Source organism: Pseudonaja textilis, chromosome 1, assembly GCF_049901715.1.
Source record: "Pseudonaja textilis isolate UNSWEBS1 chromosome 1, rPseTex1.2, whole genome shotgun sequence".
NCBI lineage: Eukaryota > Metazoa > Chordata > Lepidosauria > Squamata > Elapidae > Pseudonaja > Pseudonaja textilis.
In genome coordinates, this window is record NC_141990.1 from 194,951,357 (window position 1) to 194,967,827 (window position 16,471).

The window sequence follows — 16,471 nt, forward strand, 5'->3', positions numbered from 1 at the left end:
GCACCTGTACTATTAACAGGGAACAACTAGTTTATTAACAATAATTGGTATCTACTGTAAGTTTAAATAGGGAAGTTAGGAAAGTTCTACTGTTATCTATTTTCTCTATATATCCACATTCTCAATGGTTTTGTTTGCTTTCTTTTAAAAGGACACATAATGAGGCTAGAATATTTCTGCCACTCTAGCAGATATAGTTTCAGAAAAGTGCTTCTCTATTCCAAGCTGTAATTGCTATAATAACATGGTGGAAAATAGTAAAATAAGGGTTTGTGCTCACTAAGAAGCTATGCTAAAACAAAAATGAAAACCATCATTTCAAGAAAAAACAACAACAATGGAATATACACAGTTTTTATTGTGAGAAAAACAAAATGCCTGAGTGATTTGGTCTATTTACTGCTTGCCTAGCTAACTGGTGATTTTGTTAAGTGCAAGTCTGTCAAATATATGAATATTTTATTCTACACATTTAACATTTCCGTGGCTGCTGAATAATGCACATTCGTTTGGGCAATACAATTTTTTCCAGAGTAGGTCGTGGCTTCTCATATGCTCCTTGTGCTGCGGCAGCTGGAAATGTATGCCTCAACTGCAGGAGTTAAAAAAGAAAAAACAATTTTAATTGTTGCTTACAAATCATCCACGGTCAAATCCAACCTGACAAAAGACCTCCCTTATTAGTTATGTATCAAACTGATGGCTCAGTTTCAAAATATTCAGAGTGCTCCTGATCAATTAATAGACAGCTAGATTTAAAGATGAGGGGAAAATGGGCCTATGAGAAAAAGGAGAAGAATGAAGCAGCAAACTTTTAAATATCCTAGAACTTTAATACCAAATTAAAAAAAGAATACTAAATTAGAACGAACAAACAAAATAAATATCCTGGAAATATATAGTTAATTTATATTATAAAAGGGAAGGGATGGCACAGTGGCTCAGCATTTAACATGCTGGATTTGTTGGCTGGAAAGCCAACAGCCTAGATTTGAAAGCCGAGCGCCATGCATCAGAGTGAGCTCCCATCCTCACCTTAGCTCCCACCAACCTAGCAGTTCAAAAGCATGCAAAAGCAAGTAGATCAATAGGTACCACTTCATTAGGAAGGTAACAGCATTCTGTAATGTCCTGCTGGCCATATGACTATGGAAATGTCTTTGGATGGCCTTGAAATGGTAAAGTCAGCAGGTAGTGGAGTAAAATCCACAGGGAAACAAGGGAGGGATGTAGCAAAATAACAAGAAAGCAGGCCTGAAATCCTATCCTTGCCTTAATGTTCTTCTTTTCAGATTCTTTGATATGATCCCTGCTTTCATTCACTACCCAAAAGCAAAGGTCAATAATAAGCCCCCTCCCCCCCAAAAAAGATCAGAAGTCCAGAGTTGTTATTTTAGTTTTTGTCTATCCCCTTTTTATATTATTAGCAATTTGGGAGTGGGTGACAGATAAATAACTTATATAATTTGGCTTTATTCCTGAATTAAGACATCCTTTTGCCTTCTTCTCCCTTTCTTTTTAAAATCAGCCGTCGTTTGTAGATTCTGAATGGCACATAAGGTAAAAATATAGAATAAAAACAAAATTAATAGAAAAGAGACACCTACACTTGAGACCACTAGTTGCAGAGAACAGTATTTTTCTTCTGTAGTCCTTACAAATATATTTCCATTTTATTCTGCATTGGTCAGATCTTTTTCAAATGCTAGGCCCAGTTATGGATATTACTTTTTAAGAAAGGTTCAGAGAAACTGGCACATGTGCAGTGAATGGAAACAAGGATGGCTGGAGTTTGGAAAATGAGAATAGACTGAGGGAACTGGAACATTTAGCCTTGAGAACAAATGACTAAATGAGGGATATGATAGAGCAGCCATTGCTCTTCAAGTAAAAACTGTCACACGCCTCATTCAAACCTTTAACACGCCTTTAACAAACATGTCAATATATAGATCAATGTTTAAAAAACACAAATACTTGATACATATTTTTGTTCTTAAGTAAAAATAAGCAAAAATAACTTTCTCCTAACAAAAAATAATTGAAATGCAATTCAATAATAGAAACAAAATGAATTTGCCTCCATGCCATCTATCAGCTCATCCATTCCTTACTTTCCAACCACTAATCTTTAATATATTTCCATTCTCTCCATCAGATTGATCTTTTCCCAGTCCACTAGACCTCCTTTTGAAAATTACTGCATCTTTTATATTGATCATTGTTCTATAAATTCCATATCTCCACACCCCTATTAGAATGTCTTCAGGTTCTCCAGAACATACCTCCTAATTTGCAATACAAATAGGACAGCTTCTATGCCCAGTGTATATGTATACAAAGTACAATGACTGTTCACAATCGTAAGAATTGATTACAGAATCACCCATTTAGATCCAATATCCTGACTGCATATCTTAAAACAGTTAACATGTCATCTATCAATGACAAACTAAATTTGTTATTTACTAAAAACAAAACAAAACTATACTGGCTCTCCAAAGATTATTGTGTTCCTATTATCAATTCATGTTTCAAAGTGGTCACAAATAACAGAAAAACAGAGTTGGAAGGGACCTTGGAGGTCTTCTAGTCCAACCCCCTTCTCAAGTGGGAAACCTACAAATGACTGTCCAATGTCTTCTTTAAAATCTCCAGTGATGGAGACCCACAACATCTAAAAGCAAGCCATTCCACTGATTAATCATTCTCACCATCAGAAATTTTCTCCTTATTTCTAGGTTGGTTCTCTCCTTGGTAAGCTTCTATCCATTGTAATATAATTCACACAAAAATGTTACTGACTGTATGGCAGTCTGTCCAATTTTTTTGCCCACTTCTATAACTACACTTATAAAATATATACACTTATAAAATATATAAAATATGCTAGGTGAGGATCTTCAATTGAAAAAAGAAACTAATAAAACAAGGTCAGAAAATTACTTCATAACAGTTCAATTACCTAGGGATTAAAATATCATACTACTCATTTTTCCCTGTGTTGCTGTACACTAATATATACACCGGTTTCTGGACATTGCCATTTTCAATTAAATGAGAAATCTTGAATGAAGTATTACTCTTTGCTTTATACTTACTTTTTGAAAGGTGTCTGTCAGTAACATACTTATGCTCTGTACTTTTTTGACTGGAGCAGAGCTACAAAGCAGAAATAGAAAAGTTTTTTTTATATTACCAATTAAATTTCCCTCACCAAATGTATGATTAAATCAGATGACACTGAGCATCTGGCCCCTTATAGATTCAGTTTTTATTCTTCTTAAATAACACTTAAATATTTATAATTTTATTCTTCTTAAATAACACTCCCATGCCATAGTCCTACTATGATTACACTTTAACTTGATGTATAAATCAGATACTGTAAGGAAGCTGTATAGCATAAATGTGGAACTTTTTATATTGGGTAAAATAAATATAATTTCATTATTTCATTATTCAGTATTTGCACTGAATTTTTTTTGTGGAAAAATAAGCTATCTGTCAAGGTTAGTGAATAATGCAATAAAGTTCTTGATAAAAGCTTATTTTGCAGGTGGAAAACCCCCAGTATTTTGATTTTTAAAAATGCCAGAGTCACTGAATAGACTTAGGAAAATGTTCCCCAGTAATAATTTTAAATCAGTCTGAAGATGGAGAGATTGACAGAAGTTTTACAGCTCTATATTTTATGCTCACAGGTGAGACACAATCAATTATACATTTCTGCCCTTCTTCTTCCCCAGACTTCCCTTCTTTGGTATAGTAACTGGCTCTTATTTAACTAGGGATTAAAAAGGTTAAGGGCAACTCCAGCATTGTTGATTGAGTCCTTGTCTTAGGGATGTAAATACAAAAATGGCTGAGGTTTTCCAGATTATTTAGATAACAATTATGTCAATTATGACTAGTAAGCACTGTGGAACCAGAATAAGAAAGTACAGTGACACATTTCAAACATATTTTAAAACATTTTCTACTATAAAAGGCAATAATTAAAGAGAGCAAACTCTATCTTGCTCATTAGTGGAAAGGAAAGTCAGTGATAATAGTTTAGCCTAATTTCAGGAATAGGATTATAAGATTAAAGAAAAAACTGCAATTGTTGTTTTGCGTGTGAGATTTTGAAAAAAAAAATTCTGTTAGTTCCAGAGAAAATAACAATAAACCACTCAGCATTGTTATATAAAGCACACCTCCTCAGCTTTTATTTAAATTTTATTTTAAAGTTTAAATGTGTATCTTGTTTTTCAAATAATAGAATAAATGCTTTATGAATTTTATTACAAGTAGCTCTCATCAATATGCTCTCAATAATAAAACACACACTAAGGAACAAATGTCATGGTTGTGGGATTTTTAGGCAGTAGTGATAAAGACCATCATTGTAATGTTTAAGATGTAGTTCAAAATGTTATGTCCTGAAACAGTTACATATACTTTAGCAACTGAAAGAATGAGATGGAAAACAATGAAAAGTTTTCAGTGCATTTTCTTCAGGAAGTTAGAATTAAATAAATGCCAAAAACAACTTGTGGTAATGTAGCAATTTAAACATTTATCCCTGCATGTAGAAGCTGAGCAGCTACAAATTAAAGAAGAATTGAAGTCTGGAAAGATCCTTAATTTAGAACAGTTAAAGCAGCTATCCACACATAATTTCCTAGGCTTGGGATATGTCTGATGCTCAAATAGAAGAAAATAAATGTAGCTAGAGTTGAACTGTGAGTCTTTGGGGTCTTTGGTGTTCTGGATTGCCACAATGCATTTGTATTTGTCTGAACAATGTCCTTACACAATTCCTCTTATGAATGGTTGGGTTATTGCTTTGGTAAGAACCAAGTGCTATTAGCAAAGTAATAACCTCCCACAAGAGGAGCTAGGGAGGAACAAGTGCAAAACAATACTGTAATCAAAGAGCTACCAAAGAGAAAAATCACACCCCCATCAAAATTGGCAAGGTAAGCCACTGAATTTAAACATGAAGCAAACCCCAGACTGATGATGTTACCTAGTTGAGTAATGAAACGCCTGAAAGCAAACAACTAATTCGGAGAGCACCAAGGACTTCACTGTATTTGATATTTTTCTCTCTGAATTGTTTCATATAACCTTCATTTTGTTGCTGAAGTGCTATTTACAATACAAAACCTTCTGTTATGCCTTCATTCATCTTCTGTACAAGAGAAATAAAGTAAGAAAAACATGAGCAGGTCATATACCTAGTCTTCTCTTTTCCAGCGAATTTAGAACTTCTTTCAACTGGTGCATTTTCCAGCTTCTTAGAAACTCTCATGCCTCCAGTTTTGACTGTTGAAAAAAAAAGCAGGAATATTGTATTTTCCAATATTATACAAATATTATCAAATCTTCATTCAAAAATGCTAAAAAATAAGGTTAAGTTCATACATCATATGCTCAGCTTTGTTTTAATCAAGGTTTGTTTCACACAACATGATAACCTACAAACAAGTATGCAGGAATTGGCTAGTATAGAGATATTTGTACACAAACAAGTCAACTGCACTTTGGCTTGAGATGTTACATAAATGTTGTCACAGACTCAATTAACACATTATGCTAAGCCAGACACACTCAAAGTATGGTTCACAGCCCAAAGAATTAGGAGCAATTATGGGGGAGAGAGTTATGGTCACAGATTTTTTTTACAATCTGATCAGACTTGTATAAGGAAAGTTTGAGGACGGTCACTGCTCACTCCCTTTTTTGCCTGTGTTAGCCCACCAAGTTGGAAAATTCTTGTGACACGTAGAGTAAAACTAATTATTAAAAATGATACATTTATTACACTTATTTCTTATCCAACCCTAACCCCATCAAAATAATTAGATATCTTTTTTGGAAGAGGATGTCAAATAGATAAGCATCTATGCTATGCTTACTAGCTAAGTTCACAAAACCATATTATGGCTTTGCAACTTGGATAAATTCGGCTGTTGGATCAATCCACAGATCTGCTTCCCTCCATATTGTTTTCTGGCACAGCTGCTTTGGTCTTCAAACAGAATATTTCTTATTCACTTGAAAGCATCAGCAGCCACATATTTTCTGTCTACAAGTTACTCCCCTTGAATACCTTGATTCTTAGGCTACACTTAAAGACAGAGATATTATTGTCCCTCTTATTCAGTGAAGAACACATTCATGCATTTACATGCACATAAGCTGAATGAATGCTGGTGATATTTAACCAGAAACATTGTGTTTATAACAACTGTGAAATTTGTTGCCTTACGATGCTGTCCCATATAGCTACTGAGAACCAGTTTAATCTAGGTGTTAAGGCCTCAGGCTAGAAACCAGGATACTGGCAAGGACTGTGAGTTCTAGACCTGCCTTACACCTGAAAGCTAGCTAGGTGAATTTAGGTCTCAATCTCTCTCAGCCCAAATCATTGCACAGAGTTGTTGTTGAGGAAATAGAAGGAGGAAGGAGTACAAGGTATGTTCGCTGCCTGGAAATATTTATAAAAATAAACATGGTCTAAATATAAGGAAAGAAGGAGAGGAAGGAGGGAGGGAGGAAGGAAGAAGGGAAGGAAGGAAGGTTGCCAGCCTACAACCATAAGGAACGCCATTAGTAGCTACAATTCATAAGGCTACCTCTTTTTCCTAGTGGGATGTCAATAAATTGAAAAACATCATGTAGTTGTGGCATTAATGAAGATATCAGCAGACTATCCCATGTATTTATAGCAATTATCTTCAGGCAGCTTAATATAAACCATATTGGAAGTGCTGCAGTTACCACCATACCTAACAATATTTACTTAAAAATTACATTTGTACATGAAAATGCTTTTTATAATTTTCCAAAATACTGAAAGAGAAATAAAGATTTTATTTTAATTCACTGCTAAGGTAAAAGTAATGGTTTCCCACCTAATTGTGTCTGATTCTAGGTGCTCATCTTCATTTCTTGGCCGAGGGAACCATTGTTGTCCAAAGACATTTCCATGATCAGGTGGCCAATATGGCCATGTGCCAAAGGCACATGGAACACTGTTACCTTCCCATCAAAGTGGTACCCATTCATCTACTTGCATTTGTATGCTTTTGAACTGCTAGATGGGTAGGAGGTGGAGCAGAAACAGGAGCTCACCCCACTGTGCATTACTTAGGTCTCAAACCCAGGGCGGTCAGCTTTTGAGATGATAAACTCAACGTTTTAACTGCTGAGCAGTTGCAATCCAATTCATTGCTAACTATGCCTTAAGTTTCTGCCAACAGTTTAAAAATTTATTTTGAGTCATAACAGTGAATAAGATTCGTTTTTTAGAATTTTGAACAGTGCTTGTTAGAATTGTATAAACATATTACTTGTCTTTGAACATCTGATATTTCATGAGAAATGGCATAGCACTGATTTTCCCAAGAGTATATTAAAATATTTTTGCTGTGTTAGTCAAATTTACACTGTTACATAATAATATTCCTGCCAGTTAAAAAAAAAAACCCAATTAGCACTCATTAAAGCCATGCTACAATTTAAAATGGAAGTTAAAGTCCTACAGAAAAGTTTGAAATCAACAGCCCAGCTATCTAGATTTCTGTATGGCATACGGATATTTATTTATTTAATTTATTTAAAAATTTTATTTAGCCACCCATCTTCTAACCAACTTTGAGTAGCACCCAATCAAAAGTTAAAACAACATGCACTATCATATTAAAACTATAAAGCGAAATAGATTAAGACATTAAAAACAACAAAGACCTGGCATCAAGTCAACCTTCTAACGTCCTTTTGTCCAATTGTAACCTGATACCTGAGGGAAAAGCCAGGTCTTTGAAGCTTTATGGAAAAGTAGGAGAATGCAGTGGTGGGTTTCAAAATGTGAGCGTGTGCTTTTCACGCGCTTTACATGTGTGCTGCAAGCCTGGTGTGTAAAACAGCTGATGTGCAGAAATTGGCTGTGCCGCGCAAAGCAGCTGAGGTTGAAAAGCAGGAAATAAAGGTAAGAATAGAGCTGGAGTGGGCAGGTGGGCCCAGCAGCTGATCATTGGAGCGAACCAGTTTGCTCACAGATGATATTCGGAGCTACCGATTCGGCTGAACTCAGCCGAACTGGTAGAATACCACTGCTGGGAGAATGGTGCTGCTGAACTTCATGAGGCAAAGTATTCCGTAGGGCAGGGCCTGCCACCGCTTCCTACTTCTCATTAGATCAGGGATCCCCAAACCCTGGTCCACAGACTGGTACCAATCCACGGCACATTGGGAACTGGTCCGCACAAGTGGCAAGCTAGTGTGTGAAGCTCCATTTGCACAAGTGACAGGCACTCATGTAAAACCATCCCCCCGCCTCCCGCCGCCTCAGGCACTGCCAGTCCATGGAGTTGGAAAGTTTTGGGACTGCTTCATTAGATGACAATATTTGGGGAAGGGACTAGAAGCATGTCCACCATGCTTACCTGGTTGGACAGGTGGATGTCCAATATTGCTAGATATTGCTCACCTCAATTTAAACAACAGCGTGATATGTATGTATGTATGTATTTTATTTATTTATATTGTTCATCCCAAATTAAACAGAGTGATATTTATGTATTTATATCCTGCCTTTATTATTTTTACAAGTAACTCAAGACAGCAAACATATCCAGCCCACCTTTTTCTTCCTCCTGTTTTCCCCACAATAACATCCCTGTGAGGAGAGTTGGGCTGAGAGAAAGTGACTGGCCCAAGGATACCCAGCTGGCTTTCAAGGACTTGAGCTCAATATGTTCACAATCTGAGAGTCACACCCCAGCCATCCTGACTTTCGTCTCTTATTAAGACAATACATTGTAAAAAGTTTCTGCCTTAACTAAGGGATTTATGGTATTCTAAACCTGAAATCTGCTTGGTGCTAAGCTTTTTAAACTTCATCTTATTGTCTTCAGTAAAATTCTCAAAGAGAAACTTGCCTTCCATTGAAGTGGACTACAAAGAAACCAATAGTAGGAAAGAGAAAAAGGACAGTGTGTGCAGTAAAAATTACTCTTGAAGCATAAAAACCATTATTTGGAATATAAAAAAAACATCACCACAGTAAGATAATTTAGGCAAACATGACATTCAGATACATATTTAAATACTTGTACAATGATTACATCTTCTCTTTTAAGCTGCACAGGAACCTCAATATACTGTAGTTTACAGTTGGTAAAAATTAACCAGGAAAATATTAACAGTATGTAACAAACAGGATTCCATTATAATGAAACTTTAACTCACACAGGACCTGTAACTGGTAGTGTACAGAAGAACACATGACAGCATACTATATTGATGGTATACTGGAGAAAAAGCCCCTGCCTAGGAAAGAGATATATTATTTAGATTTTGTCTGAGGGAAAAAAGTGACAGTTTTTTTTAAAAAAAATGGTATGTAGCTGAGGAAGTTGACTAAGGGTTAAGGAGAACGTTTTAAAGCAAACGAGAGGGAAGAGAATGTACGGTATCTACACCAGGTGGCTTGGTATGTTTTGGCACCATGTGAGCTATTTTTGTCAAGATTCTTAAAGCAGCATTTTTAAATGTTTGATTTCTTCTGAATTATTCATGTAATATCTGGATTTTTGCTTTTAGGCACTACCTTCTGGGCAGAAAAAGAAAATAAGACTTCAGCAAACAAGTATTTTAAATGCAACATGTTGTTGCAATTACTTGATGTTCTAAGTTGGCTTAAATATTTAATTGCTACATGTTTCCACAAGAAATAACTATGTATCTCTTTGTCTTCTGGACAATGTCCAGATCACAATATCAAATGATCTCCATGCATTTCTATTTTGACTACTTAGCAGGTGTCTATTAATTAACAGGATTTCAGCAGGTGGCACCAATTTTCTGATCTTATTTAAATCCATAAACTAACTAAGGTTAGTCCTAGTTAATACTGGGGATGAGAAACTACCAAACAAGCCCAAGGTTATAAACTAACCTGGAAAATAATTTTTTAAAAATCTGGAATATGACCAAGAGAACTACACAGATGTATCTGTAAAATCATCAAGATTTAGTCTCAATTTAAAGACGACTTGATTTTACAATTAGGAAAAATGTCCAAAATATTTGACCAAATTACTTAGTAAAGTGTTCTTCCTTATCTCAATCAACTAAAGAATATTACCAAAAACACATTTTAATAATCTATTGTTGCAAAACAAACTTAGCTTTCTTCTCCTAGTATTGTATATATTTATTTTGGCCATCATCCATTTGTGAAAATCTAGTTCTTGATATTTTAATAAAGTCCAACTACTGGAGACAAACATATCCACACCAAACAGTATGTTCTTACCCTGCAGTGATTTGTTCTAAGTCATGTTATTTTTTTTTTCATTTCAAATAAAAATTTGGTACGACACAACTAGAACATGTAGAAAGTTACCATCCACCCATTTCCTAGAAGAATGAAATATTTTGAGAAATATTAAAAAGGCAGAATATTATGTTTCCATGGATGATAAAAGAAAAAAACAAGTTTTAAAGACAGAAAGCAGCTGCCTGCCTCCAGCAGATATTTGGTGCCCATTAAGAAAGATTGGGCCAGCCTATCTATAAGACAAAAGGCCTTCAGCTTCAGGGTGATGGGAGTAAGACAGATAAGGTTACCTAGAAATATTTTACAACACAAGAGTCTTCAAATATCAACTAAGATACTGCAATGTCCACAAGGCTGGAGTTTCAAAATGTCTTTGCTTCCTACAAAGAATGTCTGATTCACAGCTGGCTTTTATCTTCTTAAAGAAGGGGCCATTACTTTCAGCCTTACTCCCGAGTCACCCTTGCTGCTGCAGCTGCTCTTTCCTACAAGCAACCCTACGCACATGCGCACTTGGCACAGGCTTCTCGGGAACCTCCTCCTCGCTGCTGCCAGCCCCCACAATCTCTGAAGGCAGCAGGTCCACTCCCTAATGGTCCTGGCCCCTCATCTGAGTCCTCGCCCTCCTCAGCTGTCCATACTTGCTGCCAGCTAACCACAACACATTGCCACCAAGGTTTACAGTATTATTTTGGGGGTTATCGAATTATACCTGCAATATAGATAGTCCTTGACTTATGACCACAGTTCAGCCCAAAATTTCTGTTGTTAAGTGAGACATTTGTTAAGTGAGTTTTGCCCCATTTTACCTTTCTTGCCTCAGTTAAGTAATCCACCTAACAACTGAGGCAAGAAAAGTTGATAAATTAGTTGTTAAGTGAAACTGGCTTCCCCATTGACTTTGCTTGTCAGAAAGTCACAAAAGGTGAACACATGACCTTGGCCAACGGGTTCATAAACATGAACCTGTTGCCAAGCATCTGAATTTTGATCATCTGATCACGAGGATGCTGCAAAGGTTGTAACTGAAAAACAGTCACAAGTCACTTTGTTCAGTTGTAACTTTGATCGGGTAAAGGAACTGTGGCTATCTGTACTTTTTCTGGAAGTATAATTTTATTTAAAAAAGAAACTAATGCCACATTTTTAAAGCAACCTTCTATCATTCAATTTCAAAGCTCCAAAATCACCTGAACAGTATCCATTCCATCAATTTACTATAAAAATAGATTGCTGGTTTAGGAACCTCAACTGATTCCTCCCAAAGATGGAAGTTCAAAAGCAGCACACTCTGACTGAATAATTACAGTATTGATTTGCTTGCAGTATTGATCTGCTAAGAATTATATTTAGGTAAGTCAAATGTAAGGGTCTCCCAACCGTAAAGGGTAATGGAAGGTATTAGGATGCGTTATTCAGGAAGAATTCAGTTAAATAAAATTGGAGAGTTCTCTGCTGCTTTTTTCTGTTAGAGAATAAAGCTATGATTTTTGCAATTCTTGATCAATCAGTAGTGTGTTTAAACAAAGTTAAATTAATACAATTTTTATTCCAGTCTTACGCTAGGAGTTTCAGGACAGTATTTACATCTTCCTTACTATAAGGAAAATAAAGATTAGGATGAAGTATAGTGTTGTGACTGGCCCACAGTTTAACATTACTGTGTACTTTTTGAATTGACAAATCATTGTTTTTAAATCTTTTTTTAAACATTTTTTAATTCCAGTGTAGAAAGTTAGCACCCACCTAGAAGAATGAAATATTTTGAGAAATATTAAAAAAGCAGCTTATTATCTTTCCCTGGATGAGAAATGGAGAAACAGACCCTACCTTCCTTAATAGTCCACAGCAGATGTAAGCAGTTAAGAGATAAAGAGATAGATAGCTCTATTCATAAGCAAATACCTTCACCCAAGATCCAACGAAGGTAAGGTTAGCCCTTAGCCACAATAAGAATTGCCCAATGCCCCTTCATTGCATAATCCTCAGAAACTTCAACCAAACTTAGCTCAGACAAACTCCTAGGATTTGTACATGGCCCCATGGGAGTCTGACAACAGCCAATAGAATACATGCTCTTGAACAGGAAGTTCAAGTGCAAAACTCAAGAGAAGGTATAAATACCTCCCCAACTCAACTCCATGTGATCAGCTGCCCAAAACCACCCATGTGTTTCAGCTTCATTATCAAACCATCTTTCCAATCAGCCTCTGACCACCATTTTGTCTCCAGTGCCTTTCTCTCAGTTTGAACTGAACCAGACTGTTATTTTCTCCAACTCCAGCTTTATTGTTTTTATAAATAACTCAAGGTGACAAACATACTTAACACTCCTTCCTCCTCCAATTTTCTCCACAACCATCACCCTGTGAAGTGAGTTGGGCTGAGAGAGAGGAACTGACCCAGCTGGCTTTCAGGATTAGGGTTAGAGTTAAGGTAGAACTCAAACTTGTACCGTGTTTCTCCAACAATACGCCCCCCCCCAATAGGAAGACCCAGCATGTTTTCTAGGCATAAAATGAAGTTAAGCCCCTCCCCCCAAATTTAGGCCTAGTTTAAAAAATGCAAAATTGGGGGGGGGAGGCAGGGGGGAACTTGCCATTAGGAGTGCCCAGCGGGCAGCTATGCCTCACCATCAGCCTCTCCTAGTACCATGGTGGAGCACAGAGGGCTCCCTTACCTGGGTCAGCAGGTGGGCGGCATCGACGTGGATATCCGGCAGCATTTCAGCTACTTCTCAGGCCTCCGTAGCTTCCACGATTCCCACCGGTGCTGACACCTCTCTCACCAGCGCCATCTCCAACAACAGCATCTGAGTCACTCCCACTTTTCCCCCGTCCCCATAACAGGAAAAAAAAATTGTTGAGGTACCTGGGAGCGCCGTGTGCTGCTTTTTGGTTTAATACCGAGCAGTTGGGTGGGCGTTAAAAGAGCTGAGTGAGTGTCTCTGCTGCTGCTACCCTTGGTGCTCCAGCCTCAGGCTCTGCAAGTTTGCAAAAGTCCCTGTGCACAGCCTGTTCCTGCATTCCAAGCGCCCAGGCCAAGCTGCAGCTGTCCCTCTCTTGCCAGTGCCGTCTCCAATAACAGCGGCAGCAGTGGAGGGAACCGTGGAACCTTTCAGCTGCTTCTTGGGTGGGGGAGCTGCCTCTGTAACTTCCACAGTTCCCGCCGCTGCTGCCACTGGAGATGGCGCTGGTGAGAGAGGGATAGCTGCAGCTCGGCCTGGGCGCTTGGAATGCAGGAACGGACTGTGCACTGGGACTTTTGCAAACTTGCAGGGCCCGAGACTGGAGCACCAAGCATAGCAGTAGCAGAGACACTTGCTTGGCTCTTCTCATGCCCACCCAGCCGCTCGGGATTAAACCAAAATGCAGCATGCGGTGCTCCCAGGTACCTCAAAATGTTTTTTTTTCCTGTTGTTATGGGGACAGGGGAAAAATGGGAGCAACTCAGAAGCTGTTGTTGGAGACAGCTCTGGTGCGCGGGGGAGAAATTAATTCACCCCGAAAAGACATCCTAGCCATTTTTGGGGGGCTCAAAAAAAAAATAAGGCCCAGCCTTATTTTGTGAGAAACACAGTAGTCTTTCTAGCCTGGTGCCTTAACCACTAGATCAAACTGATTTTTGGACAAGCAACTATATTTGACAGTTGCACAGCACATTGACCCAGAGTTTACTGAACTATCCCAAATCAGCTGTTTTCGCACAATATTGTCTCTCTTGTGGCGAGATGGGTGGCAAATAAATTTAATAAACATAGTCAACAAATGATTACTAGGTCCTACATGCTACACATATCCATAATCCTGATTAATTCAATTTAATTAAAAAAAAATCTTTCCTTGGTCAGATTGGGGTACAAGAAGCAAAATCCCCACTAAGTTCTTCAAGAGAACAATATTGTCTTTAAAAAAAGACTTAGAGTATACAACACTGATTGGCTGCTATGTTCCAGCCAAACCCACTTTTCCTTTCCCAACCAATGAGGAAGGAGTATCAGATAGAACTGGAGAAAGGGGGAAAGGCGTTTATACAGTATCACTGCTGTAACTCACTATCAGTGCTGTCTTACCATTTGCTATGACTATAATTGTCTGGATAAACAAAACTGTAGCTGTCTCAATAAACAAGTCACATCAAGACAAACTACCCACATTTTAATCTATGTGTTGTGCAATCCCAGCCAAAGGTGAGCAGTCTGGACATAGCTCCACTTTAATTATGGTTTACAATCTTTTAGATCCACTTGCTGATTGAAACAGGAGTAAGGTAAGGAGTAAGCCTTACTTAGGTTGGTGCATAAGCGCACCAGCGTGCCTGCTGTCTCTGTCCTACTGTTCCCATTTATTCATGCTCATTATGTATATACTTATACCTGTTTATACTTGTTTATATATGTTCATACTTATACTTGTTTTCTCATACATGCTTGACAAACTAAACTAACTAAACATAAAAGCCAGCATATTTGTCTTCCTTTGGCATTCTTATGTTGCCTTTTGATTTCTACCAGATTGTGGGGAATGTTAGGGGCGGTAGTCCAATACAACTTTCTTATTGGTGTGGAATCTTAGTTGGAGGAAACATTAGATTGACAGGTGACTGCTGGTCATCTCAGTTTCCTAACCTCCATTCAAAATAAATAAACTTTATTGTCACTTTGTACACTAATGGCATACTTTAAAATGAAATTTCATTGCACACAGCTCTCAAAGGGTCACCCCCTCCAATATACACTATGTAAACACAATAAAATAAATACAAAATTATGCATATGCCCACTTATATGACACAGAGAAACAACGGTCTAAGTTCGGAGGTTTGTTTGGGAGTCACAGGTAACCATTAAACTAAGCCAATACCATATTTAACCGACTAGTGATGTATCTCACTTGCTAACCGGATCGAACCCAATTGCCAGGCTTAACCGCAAGCATCTATGAAGAAGCTGAAGTCAGAAGGCGCATGTGTGGCGCGTCTTTAGCCCTTGGGTCCCTTCCCAAAAGGGAAGAACTGTGGAAATGCAGAGGATCGGCTTTCAAAACATCTGGGATGGAAACAACCACTGCGTCGTTGAGACAGCGCATGAATGCAGCCGCTGAGAGGGAAGGGGAGGAGCCCCTTTCTGGATGGCGCCGAGAAAGTGAAGGGCTCAGGTCGTAAAAAACCACAGCCGCCATAAAGATCAAAGCGCCGCCCTTCCCCCACACCAGCGCTCCGCTGCTCCCGAGTAAAAGTAAACCCGAGCCAAAACAAGGCTTGTACTTCGGCCCCTATGTATGAGGAAAGAGAGTGAGCCCGGCCGAGGCATCCCAGGCGGGCGGAAAAGGGGCAACCGCGACCCTTGCAGCCTCACCTGACGCTGGAGAGGAGGAGGGGGGGGGGGACCGGTGAAAGCGCCATATATCTAGCGTTCACTTTCACATCCCCCCCTCCCCAATTGTTACTGTGCAGGCTAAGCTGACCCTTTAGGCTTTAAACAACTCGTAAGTCCAACGCCGTTACTGAAGGGAGGTGGGAGCCCCCTCATTCTCCTTCAGTAAATCTTAGCTTTTGGGGGGGGGGCGGGGGAGGGGGAAAAGAATCAGCTTCTCTCAGGAAACTTTCCGAGGAAAAACTGCGTCACGGGCTCCCCCGCCTGCCCCTCTCCCCTTCTCTCCTTACCTGCGGGAAAGTCCCCCCCTTTAACCGGGGAAGGCGGCTGCGGGGACAATTCCGGATTCGCCATGAAGAGTTCGGGGAAAGAGCACGCGATCTCGCTATTAGGTAGCGTTACTACTAGTCCTAGTACGCAGGGCGCCGCTGGGCTGTTTTTATATTGGGAAAGATAAAAGCGGGGCGGGGCGGCCCAAAAGAAAGGGGCTGGAGAGAGGAAAGCTTGGCGCAGTTTCACAAAATTTCGGGGCGTGCTTCATTTGAGGCGTAAAAAAAAAGCGAAGGAGAGGAGATCATTAGGGTAACGCCTCCTGCTTAACAAAACTTTTCTTTTTCTTTTTTTTTTGGTCCCCAAGTCAAAATTGACTGAACCGTGTTTGATTCGGGTTTTTGAGTAGCTTGAGAATTCCGGTCATTATATTTTAAATGATGGTTTGTCTGTTGTTAGAGGAAACCCAAAAGGCGGTAGCTAGAATTTTA

The 16,471-nt window shown here is 38.6% G+C and overlaps 1 protein-coding gene across 1 annotated transcript; it reads right to left on the reverse strand.

Annotated features, from left to right (window-relative positions):
• Positions 1–340: 340 nt before the first annotated feature.
• Positions 341–16,191, reverse strand: DAPL1 (death associated protein like 1). The gene is made up of 4 exons (XM_026697187.2): positions 16,001–16,191; positions 5,226–5,313; positions 3,102–3,162; positions 341–592 (listed from the first exon to the last, which is right to left on the reverse strand). The coding sequence occupies exons 1-4, from the start codon at positions 16,062–16,064 to the stop codon at positions 473–475; spliced, it is 333 nt and encodes a 110-aa protein (XP_026552972.1). The 5' UTR covers positions 16,065–16,191; the 3' UTR covers positions 341–472.
• Positions 16,192–16,471: the final 280 nt, after the last annotated feature.

Coding starts and splice junctions, on each gene's coding strand:
- DAPL1 (XM_026697187.2), bottom strand. CDS start 16,064: ATGGCGAATCCGGAATTGTCCCCGCAGCCGCCTTCCCCGGTTAAAGGG. Junction 5,314..16,000: donor AGGGGGGGACTTTCCCGCAG/GTAAGGAGAGAA, acceptor TTTTTTCAACAG/TCAAAACTGGAGGCATGAGA. Junction 593..3,101: donor TGACAGACACCTTTCAAAAA/GTAAGTATAAAG, acceptor TAACTCCTGCAG/TTGAGGCATACATTTCCAGC.